The sequence below is a fragment of the Pipistrellus hanaki genome (genome assembly GCF_964339955.1).
Source record: "Pipistrellus hanaki genome assembly, chromosome: 1".
NCBI classification, from domain to species: domain Eukaryota; kingdom Metazoa; phylum Chordata; class Mammalia; order Chiroptera; family Vespertilionidae; genus Pipistrellus; species Pipistrellus hanaki.
In genome coordinates this window covers 117,515,408-117,528,349 of record NC_140503.1, presented here as the reverse complement: position 1 = coordinate 117,528,349, position 12,942 = coordinate 117,515,408, and the positions used below count along the sequence as shown (strand labels likewise).

Sequence of the window (12,942 nt, the reverse complement as noted above, 5' to 3'; positions counted from 1 at the left end):
GAATGGGGAAGAGAAATAAATACTTTATAATTGCTCATAGTAAGGAATGAGTAGGTATTGTCATAAAAGAGAATTAATGGAAAGACAAATGCTTATTATCTCACTTATGTGTAATCTAAAAAACCAACAGACAAAAAACAAGCTCATAAATACAGAAAACAGTTGCAGATTGATAATTCTCAGAGACGGAAAGAGGGCAAAATGAGTAAAAGTGGTTGAAAGGTACAAACTTTTAGTTATAAAATAAACAAGTCATGGAGATGTAATATACAATGTTACTACAGTTAAATGATTCTGTATTATATATTTGAAAAATACTAATTTAATAGATCTTAAAAGTTCTTATCACAAGAAAACAAATCTGTAACTACGTATGGTGATGGATGTTAACTAGACTTATTGTGGTGATCATTTCACAGTATATACAAATATTAAATTATTATGTTGTACCTAAAATAAAAGGAAAATCCCTATTTAATTTTATGAGGTCATAACACGTTCAAGGATTATCTGTGAATTTGGTTGAAAAAAATGTACATAAAACAATTTAAGACATGGTTTTGTCAATACTGCTGTTTTAGGGTACCAGGATGTTGAAGGGCAATGAGGTAGGTAGTTGCCGGTTTGTTGTGGAAAACAAAACAAGCAAAACTTACCTACTATATTAGCAAATGTAAAAACTTAAAGTGTTTCATTTCTGCAAAGGTAGGGTAGCATGGTGGTACCTTTTATATACTGCAGTACAGAACTGTCTCAGCCTTTCTAAAAAATAGCTTGGCAACACTCACCAGGAAACTCCACAGGGTTGTTAACTCTTGACCCAGTAATTCTTCTTTGAATCTTTCTGTCCTAAAAACTGAAAAAACAAAAACCAACAGTAGAAATATAGACAAGAATTTATATACAAAGACATTTATTTCAATGTTATTTATAATTTCAAAAATTTGAATTGATCCTAATTATCCAAAAGTGTATAGTAAGATTGAATAAATTCATGTCTTACTAGGGAATTTATGCAGCCATTTCAGTGTTTTTGGAATAAAGTTCAACAATGATAAATGTTTATATTGTAGTATTTTAAAGTAGGATACAAAATCATGTAAAGGGGTAATACCAATTCTGTAAATATATAAAAAGAATAAATGATATATAATAACATTTTTAAAGTAATGAGATTTTAATATTTATATAAATATAATGGAATTTATAATAAAAGCATTTTATTTTTATTATTAGTTTTTAAACTTTTGCTTTTATTTATTATTACTATTATTATTATTATTATTATTTCTTTTAGAGAGGAGGGAGAGGGAGAGAGAGATGGAAACATCAATGAGAGTCACTGATCAGTTGCCTTTTGCATGTTGGGATCAAGCACACAACCCTGGGTTTGTGCCCTTGACTGGAATTGAACCCAGAGCGCTTTAGTCCGCAGGACGATGCTCTATCCGCTGAGCCAAACCAGCGAGGACCAAAAAAAGCATTTTAAATTACTTGAGAGACTTACAGTGACCAGAAAGGAAAATATAATTATTTAATACAATATTAATACTCTAAAGAAAGTCTTTAAATATTTTCAATCTTGTTACTTTTAGTAAAGAATTTTTTAGAATGCACCCTGAATATGTATATATCATTTGTGCATTATATGCATTTTGTCATGTGCTAGTATATTAAGTACATTATAAAACCTTAAATAAAAATCTAAGAATATATCAATATAAGTAGAAGTGTGTATATCTATCCTTTGACCCCAGTAATTTATTTTGTTTGTGTAGTTCCTGATTGCTCCCACTCCACTTAGGAAAGTTAGATCTTAATAGGAAAATGAATAAAACACACCATTTCTACTTTTATAGAAATAACTTAAAACTAACTTCTTTGCTCTCTTAAAATAGGACATAGGATGCAACATTTGAGCGAAGGAACCAAGGGTCGGCAAATGGGAAGTGGAGGTGATGGAGAACGCTGGGGGTCAGATAGAGGAACAAGAGGCAGCCTCAATGAGCAGATTGCTCTTGTGCTCATGCGGCTGCAGGAGGACATGCAGAATGTCCTTCAGAGACTTCATAAACTGGAAACACTAACAGCTTCACAGGTAAGCTTCCAAATTTATCTTCTACTTGTTGATCTTTTGAAACTTTATAATCTAGATTGATTGGACTTACAGAAATTACTGTATTTTAATGATTGAAAAATAAACAAATAGGACCTACTTTTGAAAATATTACTTCAACTGCCCCAGAAGCTAAATGCCAGTTAAAATAATAGTAAAATTTTAGTGTAAAATTAGAGGAAGGATAGATTGCTTGGTAGAAGAATAAGAACTTTTAAAAATAGTTTAAGTAACTAATAAATAGATCATACCTAATGCCCTAAAGTTAATCATTAAAGAGTTATTCTTTTGTAGTAAGCATTGTCCTCTATCTTGATCTCTTTTAAAAATGCTATAGAGCCCTGACTGGTTTGGCTTAGTGGTTGAGCATTGACCTATGAACCAGGAGGTCACGGTTCAATTTCTAGTCAGGAGACTTACCTGGGTTACGGGCTCAACTCCTGATCCCTGGCAGGGGGTGTGCAGGAAGCAGCCCATCAATGTTCCAATCTATTATAGCATTGATGTTTTGCTCTCTCTTCCTCTCCTTTCCTCTCTAAAAATCAATAAAATAATAAAATCTTTAAAAAAAAAAATGCTGTAGAGATATATTGTTACTGATTCTTTTGGTTGTTTTAGTTGTTAATCCTTACCTGAGGATATGTTTCCATTGATCTTTTTAGAGAGAGTGAGAAAGGAAAAGACAGAGAGAAACATCAATGTGAAAGACACATTGATTGGTGTGATGTTTCTCTTTCCTTGATGTTTCTCTTTCCCCGCCCGCCCTGCCTTCCACTGTCCCTAAAAATCAATGGAAAAAATATCCTCTGGTGAAGATTTAACAAAACGGAAAAAGAGAGAAAATTCCCCCGCAAAGGAGATTCAAATAGGTGTCCCCCAAAGAGGGCTGCCCCTACCCAGTTTTTAATGACTACCTCAACTGAAAGCTCAGTATTTCCAAAGAGACTATATGACAGCAACTTTATGAATCTGGGAAGATTTGATACAGAAAAATAGTCACAAAAAGTAATACATTAAGAGTAGTCATTTGGACTTAACAGGTCTGCTCTTAGTATTTAACTCATGGATAATTTATTATTTCACATTTTAATTGTATTTCTTTTTAAAACATTTATATTGATTTGAGAGAGAAAGGGAGCAGGAGAGAAAGAAATAGAAGCATCAATGCTGAGAGAGAATCATTGATCAGCTGCCTCCTAAATGCCCCCTACTGAGGATTGAGCCCATATCCTGGGCATATGCCCTGACCAGGAATCAAACTGGCAACCTCTTGGTGTATGGTCTGATGCTCAATCAACTGTACTACACTGACTGGGTGGAGTCCTTGTCTTTTAAAAAAAGATTCTGACACATTAAGGACTTTCTCCCTTAAATTTTGCATAATTCATTTGTATGAATGAAAATTTCCATAAATACCCCAGTTAGGGCGATTCTCTGGATATTTTATTCTTTTAAGTATTTTATTTTATTTTATTTTTTAAATAAGTTTTTATTGTTCATATTATTACAAATGTTCCTTCCCCCCCCATTGCTCTCCTCCACCAGGTTCCCACCCCACCCTCTGCCCTTTCCCCACTCCCCATTGTCCTCATCCATAGGTGCACAGTTTATGTTCAGTCTCTTCCCACATCTCCCTCTCCCCTTTTCCCCAAGAATCGTCAGTTCACTCCCCTTCCATACCTCTGATTCTATTATATTCAACAGTTAATACTGTTCATCAGATTTTTTTTTTAAATTTCCTTGGTTTTTAGATTCACTTGTTGATAGTTACGTATTTGTTGTTCATAATTTTTATCTTTATTTACTTTCTCTTCTGAAAGAACCCCCTTCAGCAATTCATACAATTCTGGTTTGGTGGTGATGAATTCCTTTAGCTTTTTTTTATTAGTGAAGCTCTTTATCTGACCTTCGATTCTGAGTGATAGCTTTGCTGGATAGATTATCTTTGGCTGTAGGTTCTCACTATTCATCACCTTGAATATTTCTTGCTATTCCCATCTGGCCTGCATGGTTTCTGTTGAGAAGTCAGCTGACAATCGTATAGGTGCTCCTTTATAGGTAACTACCTTCTTTGCTCTTGCTGCTTTTAATATTCTCTCCTTGTCTTTTGCTCTTGGAATTTTAATTATGATGTGTCTTGGTGTGGTCCTCTTTGGATTCCTTTTGTTTGGAGTTCTGTGTGCTTCCTGGACTTGTAAGTCTAATTCTTTCACCAGGTGGGGGAAGTTTTCTGTCACTATTTCTTTCAGTATGTTTTCGATATCTTGCTCTCTCTCATCTTCTGGGACCCCCATAATTCTGATGTTGGTTCGCTTGAAGTTGTCTCAGAGGTTTCTTACATTATCTTCAATTTTCTGGATTCTCTTGCCTTCTAGCTTCTGTGGAGGAGTGTCTTCTGGCTCTTTATGTTCCAAATCTTTGACTTGATTCTTGCGATCTTCCATTCTGTTTTTAGGACTCTGTATAATATTTTTTATTTCAGAGAATGTATTCTTTATTTCCTGTAGATCCCTTATCATTTCTTGTTGATCCCTTATCATTTCTTGTTGATTCCTTATTAATTCTAGTTGATCTCTTTTCATATCCTCATAGGTCTTATCGATCTTTTCTAGGAAATTCTTGAAAACCTTATAAGCGTAGATTTGAACTCTATATCCAGTCACTTTTTGTCCTCCATTTCTTTCGTTTGTGATCTATTTCGTTGTCGCATTTCGCAGCTACAGATGGGGCGGGGTTTCAGGATGGAGCCTACAGCCTTGGCTTCCGTCAGCCCCACCCTATGCGGTTCCTGGGTCTCAGTAATCCCCAGGGTCCATCAGTACTCCGTTGCAAGCGCCTCTGAGAGGAAGGTGCCCTCGATTTTCGCCTGCTACCAAACAGTCTATGCTCTCCCCCAATGAGCCCGGTATTGGGGTTCAGTTCAGTTGGAAGTGGAGTTGGAGATGGCGTTCAGAGCAGTCTGGAGCCCCTGTCTCCTTCCCCCAGGGTAATTCCTCGGCACAGCCGACAGTCCCTTCTCTGCACGCAATGTGCGCGCCGCCCGGACCTCCTTTCTCCGCTCCCCGGGGGTTCCGCCTTACAGCCCAGCTCCCGCTGTGTGAGCCTGGGTCCCTGGGGTCTGGCCTAGAACTGGGGTTCAGAGCAGTCACAACTGGGGCCCAACGCAGTTGGAGCGTTTATCTCCTTCCTGCTTGGGAACGCCAGCCAGGCATTCAGTCTCCCTCCTCTCTGGCTCCGTCCTCTCAGGGCCGCGTGTCTCCGTACCTTAGGCTTTTCCAGCTCCTCCGCGCTTCCTTCTGGTTTTCTCCTTGCTTCTCGTTTTAGAATTTCCAGTCAGTTGACTTTCCTGTAGTTCTGGGTAATGTCCATTTTATATTTTAGTTGTATTTTATTGAAATTGTTGTGTGCGCTGCAGCTAGGTGTTTACCTGGGCGCATCCATCTTGGATTCTCCCTTTTAAGTATTTTAAAAATAAAATTTTAGCCTTGGCCAGTTAGCTCAGTTGATTAGAGCATTATTCTAATATGCCAAAGTTGGGGTTCAATCTCTGGTCAGGGTATATATATAAGAAGTAACCAATAAATGCATAAAAAAGTAGAACAACAAATCAGTGTTTCTCTTAGACAAGTATCATTGATTTTTTTTTTTAATATATTTTTTATTGACTTTATACAGAGAGGAAGGGAGAGAGATAGAGAGTTAGAAACATCGATGAGAGAGAGTCATCGATCAGCTGCCTCCTGCACACCCCCCACCGGGGATATGCCGGCAACCAAGGTACATGCCCTTGACCGGAATCGAACCCGGGACCCTTCAGTCCCCAAGCCGACGCTCTATCCACTGAGCCAAACCGGTCCCGGCTGAATTTTATTTTCTTTAACAATATATATGGACAAATATCATTAAAGCAAAAAATCATCTTGCTTATTATATATAATTGCTAGAGGCCTAGTGCATGAAATTCTTGCATGGGTGGCAACCCTAGGCCTGGCTGGCAATGAGGATGGATCAAATTCCCTGCCTCCCCCTCCTCCTTCCCTCACCGCCTGCTTCTGCTGCCACCCACCCCTGGTTTCCTGTCGTAGCCCAGGGACAGGCCCTGATCAGGCGATCGGGACCTGCTGGCTGCGGGGAGGAACTGGGAGGTTGGCCAGCAGGCCCCAATCGGGCAATCAGCCTGCCGGTGGAGGTAAGGGCTAACTACCACCGCAGCCGGCAGGCGGTAGGCTGATCGGGGCCTAGGGGAGGGACAGAAGGAGAGGGACCTAGGAGGTTGGCCCTTGGTCCCCCTAGGAAAGGGCCACATCTGCTGCCACCAACCCCTGATTCCTTATCCCAGCCTGGGGGCCCAGCCCAATCAGGCGATCAGGGACTGCCAGCTGGAGAGAGGGACCAGGGGGTTGGTAGGTAGGCTGCATTGGTAATCGGGACCTGTGGGCTGGGAGCAGCTCCTGCGTTGAGCATCTACCCCTTGGTGGTCAGTGCGTGTCATAGCGACCAGTTGTTGTATTGTAATGGTTGCTTAGGCTTTTATATATAGACTAGAGGCCCATTGCATGAAGATTCATGCCATAGGCCTTCCTTTCCCTGGCTGCTGGCACCAGTTTTCCTCTGGCACCCAGGATCCAGGCCTTCACTCTGGCCACTGCCTTCCGTCTTCACTCCAGCCAGAGTCTTCAGTCTTCGCTGCATCCAAAGCACTACTCCTATAGCTCCCTCCGTCCTCCACCCTCCCCCTCATGGCAGGTGTCCCGCCCTGCCCGGCCACTCTGTGCCTGCATGTGTGCTGCCCAGAGGCATGGAGCAGCTGGGGGACAGGGCTGCCGCCATCTTTTTCAGGTTAATTTGCATACTCACGCATGATTGGCTGGTGGTATCGTGAAGTGACGGTCAGTTTGCATATTTCTCTTTTATTAGTGTAGATTGCCAGTTACTACTTAGTTGTAAACAGGTGTCTTTGGGAATCTTCATTTGCCTTTCTAGAGCATTTGTTAGGAAAATAATTTACTCATATTTGCATTTGTTCTGATTCTGTGTTAGTATTTGTTAGTAATTACTGATTTGTTCACCTTGAGTTCCTTTCTATATCATATTGACTTATGGGACTTTGGATAAATCATCAGATACCTAGGAGCTCAACTTTGTAAATCTACCCTCTATTTTAGGGGTGTCGAACTCAATCAGAGAAGGGGCCAAAATCTAAAATCCAGCCTAAATCGCGGGCTGAATGGTTTACTGAACAGTCATAAACTGACAATGTCATAAACTGACAGCGGAGTGCAGTGATGACAGCACGGTGCGGGCCACATTGCAAGGCCTGGCGGGCTGGATTTGGCCCGCGGGCCTTGTGTTTGACACATGTGCTCTATTTCATTAAGCTTGGAGAAGTAAATTTCTTGGTTAGATATTAAAGTAAAATTTCTTGGTTAGATATTATTATGCCTACAAGGTAGTATTACAAGGAGCATTATAAAAATTCTTACCTTTTCTAGATTCTCTCCACGTTTGCAACTTGAGTATATTAGAACTGTACCTTCTTTAACACCTTAATGGTCTGAAGACTTAATGCAACATCTAGAGAAAATTAATTTAGTTTACCTGTAAGGTGTAGTCATGTTGGGCCACACACATTTGCCAGCAGCAGGCTTCCTCCCACCCTGGGTCTTCGCACTTGCTGTTCTCTCTGCACAGATGTTAATACATAGTTTACAATTGTTCTTTGTTTAGGTCTTTGCTCAAATTTCAGCCACTCCTGCTTCTAAGCTTTCCCTCCTCCAACATGTCTCAACTCCCTTCTCGGTTTTATTTTTCTTTATGACACTTATCACTACCTGACATACAGTATATTTTACTGATTTATTTATTATTACCTGTAGTCTTCCATTAGAATATAAGCTTCATTAGGTCAGCGATTTTTGTCACTTTGCTCAATGCCCAGAGTAGTGACTTCATAATAGACACTCAGTAAATTTTTATTCAATGAATCAATAAATGATCTCATTAATCTTAATACCATTTCTCTGAACTTATAATAAATAGAGAAACTGGAATAATAAGTGTCTAACATCTAGCCTAAAGAAACGTGTGTGGTGTGTGTGGGGGGTGGATGGGCAGGGGGGTGTTGTGGCCGTGCTTTGGGTGACAGCGGTCAATAATGAAGGTGGTTGCCGAGAGGCACCCGGCTCAGCAACGTAAGGTGGGGGTGGCGTTGGGCTGTGAGATCTTGGGGCCCCGTGTAGGGAGCAGGGATTGAGGGGCAGCGGCAGGAGCAGGAGCGGCGAGCACAACTTTAGCCAGAGTGGCTCTCACACTTCCCCCTCTGGCTCGTGGGCCAACACCTGCAGCGCCTGTGTTCCTGTGTCCCATGGGCTGGGACAGCGATGGCAGGGGCCTGTGGCGCTGGGTCCGGCAGCAGCTGGGTTTTGACCCACCACATTAAAATGATACAAGAACTGTCTACATAGCCAACAGGTTTCCTCACAATGGCCTTTACACACCTCAGAAATTTATAGATAACTGGACCGTTTCATCTAAGTACACTGTGTGGAATTTTGTTCCAAAGAATTTATTTGAATTCAGAAGAGTGGCAAATTTTTATTTTCTTACTATATTTTTGGTTCAGCTTATGATTGATACACCTACCAGTCCAATCACCAGTGGACTTCCATTATTCTTTGTGATAACAGTAACTGCCATAAAGCGTGGGTATGAAGGTTGATTCTGACATAACTCAGATAATGAGGTAAATGGAGCTCCTATTTATGTTGTTTGAAGTGGTGGCCTTGTAAAAACAAGATAAAAAAAATCTGGGTAGGTGATATTGTTCGAATAGCCAAAGGTGAAATTTTCCCTGCAGATTTGGTGCTTCTGTCCTCACATTGACCTGATGATTCTTGTCACATGACAACTGCTAGTTTGGATGGAGCAACTAACCTAAAGACTCATGTGGCAGTTCCAGAAACAGCAGTGTTACAAACAGTTGCTAATTTGGACACTGTTGTAGCTGTGATAGAATGTCAGAAACCAGAAGCAGACTTGTACAGATTCAAGGGATGAATGATAATAACCCAACAAATGGAAGAAATTGTAAGATCTCTGGGGCCAGAGAGTCTCTTTGCTTCATGGAGCCATATTAAAAAACACAAAAGAAATATTTGGTGTCGCTGTATATACTGAAATGGAAACAAGATGGTGTTAAATTATAAAAGCAAGACACAGAAGTGATCTGCAGTAGAAAAGTCAATGCATACATTTTTGATAATTTATCTAATAATCCTTATTTCTAAAGCCATAATCAGTACTATCTTGCAATACACATGGCAAACTGAAGAAAAATGGGATGAACCTCGGTATAACCAAAAAACAGAAGATTTATTTCACATTTCTTTGCCTTTTTGGTACTCTACAATTTCATCATTCCAATTTCATTGTATGTGATAGCCGAAATGCAGAAATTTCTTGGATCATTTTTTATTGGTTGGGATCTTGATAAGAATAAGATCAGAAAGTTCAAGTCAATACTTCTGATATGAATGAAGAGCTTGGACAGGTGGAGCATGTGTTTACAGATAAAACTGGCACACTGACAGAAAACGAAATGCAGTTTCAGGAATGTTCAATTAATGGCATAAAATGAAATCAATAAAAATATGTTAAAAAATTATTGTATTTTTCTTATTTATCAAAGCTAAATTATTTTCATTTGTATTTTAGGCAAAATCATCAACATTACAGACTAGTAATCTGCCTCCCTCACAGGTAAGAAATATTTTTTAAATCTAAGAGCCAGGGTTTCAAGTAAGTTACAGTTAATTTAGATTATACAGGCTCTTAAAGAATTCCAGAGGAGGTTTAAAAATCCATTTTTTTTTCCATATTTGTTTTCTAAATTTAAGAAAACTGCTTCTGATGAAAAATAAAGTAATCATGAATGGGAATCACCAAAAAAAAAAAAAAAAGAATTCCAGAGAAAGTCTATCCTTCAGGACTTTGAAATTAAATGCATATCTTTATTTTGTGTTTATTTAAGTCTGAACTACTCCTGAAAGTTTATTTACCAAATTATTGTCTAAAGCAGTGTTTTTCAACCTTTTTTGGGCAAAGGCACACTTGTTTCATGAAAAAAATCACGAGGCACACCACCATTAGAAAATGTTAAGAATTTAACTCTGTGCCTATATTGACTATACATAAAGTAATTCTCTTGAATAGGAATCAAATAAACACAAAGAAAGTATTTTATAATTACTTTATTATGAAATATTAAGTAAACAAAATAGTGAAAAATTATAAAATTCTTGTCTTGTCTGCACCTACGGCACACCAGGCAACATCTCGCGGCACACTAGTGTGCTGCGGAACAGCGGTTGAAAAACGCTGGTCTAAAGTACAGATTTTTTCCCTCTCTTTATCAGGAGATTTATTAGTAGTTATGTATTTTCAGAATTATGAATTATTTTTAAGTTTATACATACAATATTTAATAGATTGCTGACCAGCTTATTTTATTTTGTTAGAGATCATCGTGGTGGCCCTTCGAGATGTCTCCTGGTGCATTAACCTTTGCTATCATATGGCCTTTTATTGCCCAGTGGTTGGTGCATTTATATTATCAAAGAAGGAGAAGGTAATATTATAGTTTTATAATTCAAAGTGGTCCGTAAACTCTTAAAATAGAAGAGCCTTTAGCTGCAGTTAAAAGGATAGGCCCATTTCATAGATATATTGTCATACTCAATATTATATTGGTCCTGAGATTGAAATTATTTTGATAGTGATACCTGGTGGGTTTCTAGGTACTTGTTGGACTTAAACCTTTATTCATTTGAGAGCATCTGGTGGATTTGTGCACCTTTGATTTAAACAACAATAAGAAAATGATTATAGGCTTATTTTTATGGCTTATGAAGAAACAATGTTCTTGAAGTCTGATCTTTATTTTGGGCCCCTTGCTAATAAAAAGGACAATGGAGCCCTGGCCAGTTTTGCTGAGGGTTAGAGTGTCAGCCCTCGGACCAGTAAAAGGCACATACCTGGATTGCAGGTTCGATTACTGCCCCATTCAGGGCAGGTGTAGGAAGCAGCCAAACAATGTGTCTCTCACATTGATGTTTCTCTCTTTCTCCTTTCACCCCTCCCTTCTACTCTCCCTAAAAATCAATGGAAAAAATATCCTCAGGTGAGGATTAAAGAAAAACAACAGATAGGTTAAAAAAAAAAAAAAAGAGGAAGAAGAAGAAAAAGCCTGCATGCTCCTGCATGCTCTCTATACCTTTGAAATACAGATATTGACATTTCAGAAAATGCTCAGTTTGTAGTTGAACATTCTCTAGAAATAGGGATTATTACTATTCGAGGGTCAGGAATTCCAGTTTGCGATGCTAGGAGGTAACTTAGATAAGTCTGAGAATAATTACCGGTAGTTGAAATCTTTGAAAATGCTCTGAGATTATCTAGGTTAGAAATATTTGAGGCGCTGAAACCGGTTTGGCTCAGTGGATGGAGCGTCAGCCTGCAGACTGAAGGGTCCCGAGTTCGATTCCAGTCAAGGGCATGTACCTTGGTTGTGGGCACATCCTCAGTGGGGGGCTTGCAATAGGCAGCTGATCGATGACTCTCTCTCATCAATGTTTCTAACTCTCTCTCTCTCCCTTCCTCTCTGTGAAAAATCAATAAAATATATTTAAAAAATATATATTTGAGGCCAAAACTGTTGGGTTCAAGAAAATCCTTGAAGCACTTTTTGGGCACTATATAAACTGAATTGCTTTCCATGGATGGGCCCATAGAAAATTGCTTACCTCACTGCTGGCCTCACTGATTATGTTTTTTTATTTTGTCATCATTTCCCATTAAGTGACCAAGCGAAATAGGGAACTTAATAATACAATTTTGAGTGCAGTAGAAATACATTTTAAAACATACAGGTTTACATAATAATGGGTGAGTTGTTACTCTACCAAAGAACCCAAGTTTCTTATTATTACATTTGATAACAAAAGCAAAAGCCAAACATTTCCCATTTTCTGATGAAGGGATTTTCAGAAACTAGTGTAAATGCTCCAATTACCCTACCTAATAAAAGAGTAATATGGTACAACCAATGGACACAAAACTCTGGGGAGGGAGGGTACATATGGGATGGGAAGGGCAATGGTAAGATACGTGCACAGATAATAATTTAATTAAAAAAAATAAAAGTGATATGCAAATTAACCATCACTCTGCTCCACAAGCCACATCCACAAGCTATGCCTACCAGCCAATCAGAGCAAGTATGCAAATAAACCCAACCAAGATGGCTACAGGCACAGAGAGCAGGAGGGAGGCGTTTCCCAGGCAATGGAGGAAGCCAAGCTTTTAGTGTGCCCTTGTTGGCCTAGCCTTCACTCAAGGCTACAAAGTTTCAATTATGGAAAGTTAACAAATTCAGACAGAAATGGCTGCCAGCCATAGAGCAATCAGGAGGCTTGGCTCTGCTCCAGGCTACAAAGTTTCAATTGTAGAATGTAAATAAATTCCAGATACCAGGGCCTCTGGTTGGGTCTCTGGGGGGCGTGGCCAGCCTGCAAACCACCACAGGCCCCTCACTCAGGCTGCCCCGCCCCATGGGAACCCCCACCCTGATCCGGGACACTCTTCAGGGCAAACCAGCTGGCCCCCTCCTGTGCACCAGACCTCTATCCTATCTAATAAAAGAGTAATATGGAAATTGACCATCACTCCAACACACAAGCTGGCTGCCCCCATGTGGTCAAAGATCCTGCCCCCATATGGACACAAGATGGCCACCGCAAGATGGCCAGCAGGAGAGGGCAGTTGGGAGG

At 39.6% G+C, this 12,942-nt stretch overlaps 1 protein-coding gene across 15 annotated transcripts in view; it reads left to right on the top strand.

Moving 5' to 3' along the window:
• The window catches only part of ACBD5 (acyl-CoA binding domain containing 5), a gene marked incomplete at its 3' end in the record, with an annotated part of 63,328 nt that overhangs the window by 41,738 nt on the left and 8,648 nt on the right, over positions 1-12,942 (top strand). For 11 of the 15 annotated variants that reach the window (XM_084868767.1, XM_084868766.1, XM_084868777.1 and 8 more), the window contains 3 exons: positions 1,899-2,098; positions 9,830-9,874; positions 10,633-10,742. In XM_084868767.1, coding sequence (XP_084724893.1) covers positions 1,899-2,098; positions 9,830-9,874; positions 10,633-10,742 — 355 coding nt within the window. Of the gene's footprint in view, positions 1-1,898; positions 2,099-9,829; positions 9,875-10,632; positions 10,747-12,942 lie in introns of those variants that run through there. The other 4 variants (XM_084868770.1, XM_084868772.1, XM_084868776.1 and 1 more) reach the window with 1 other exon arrangement.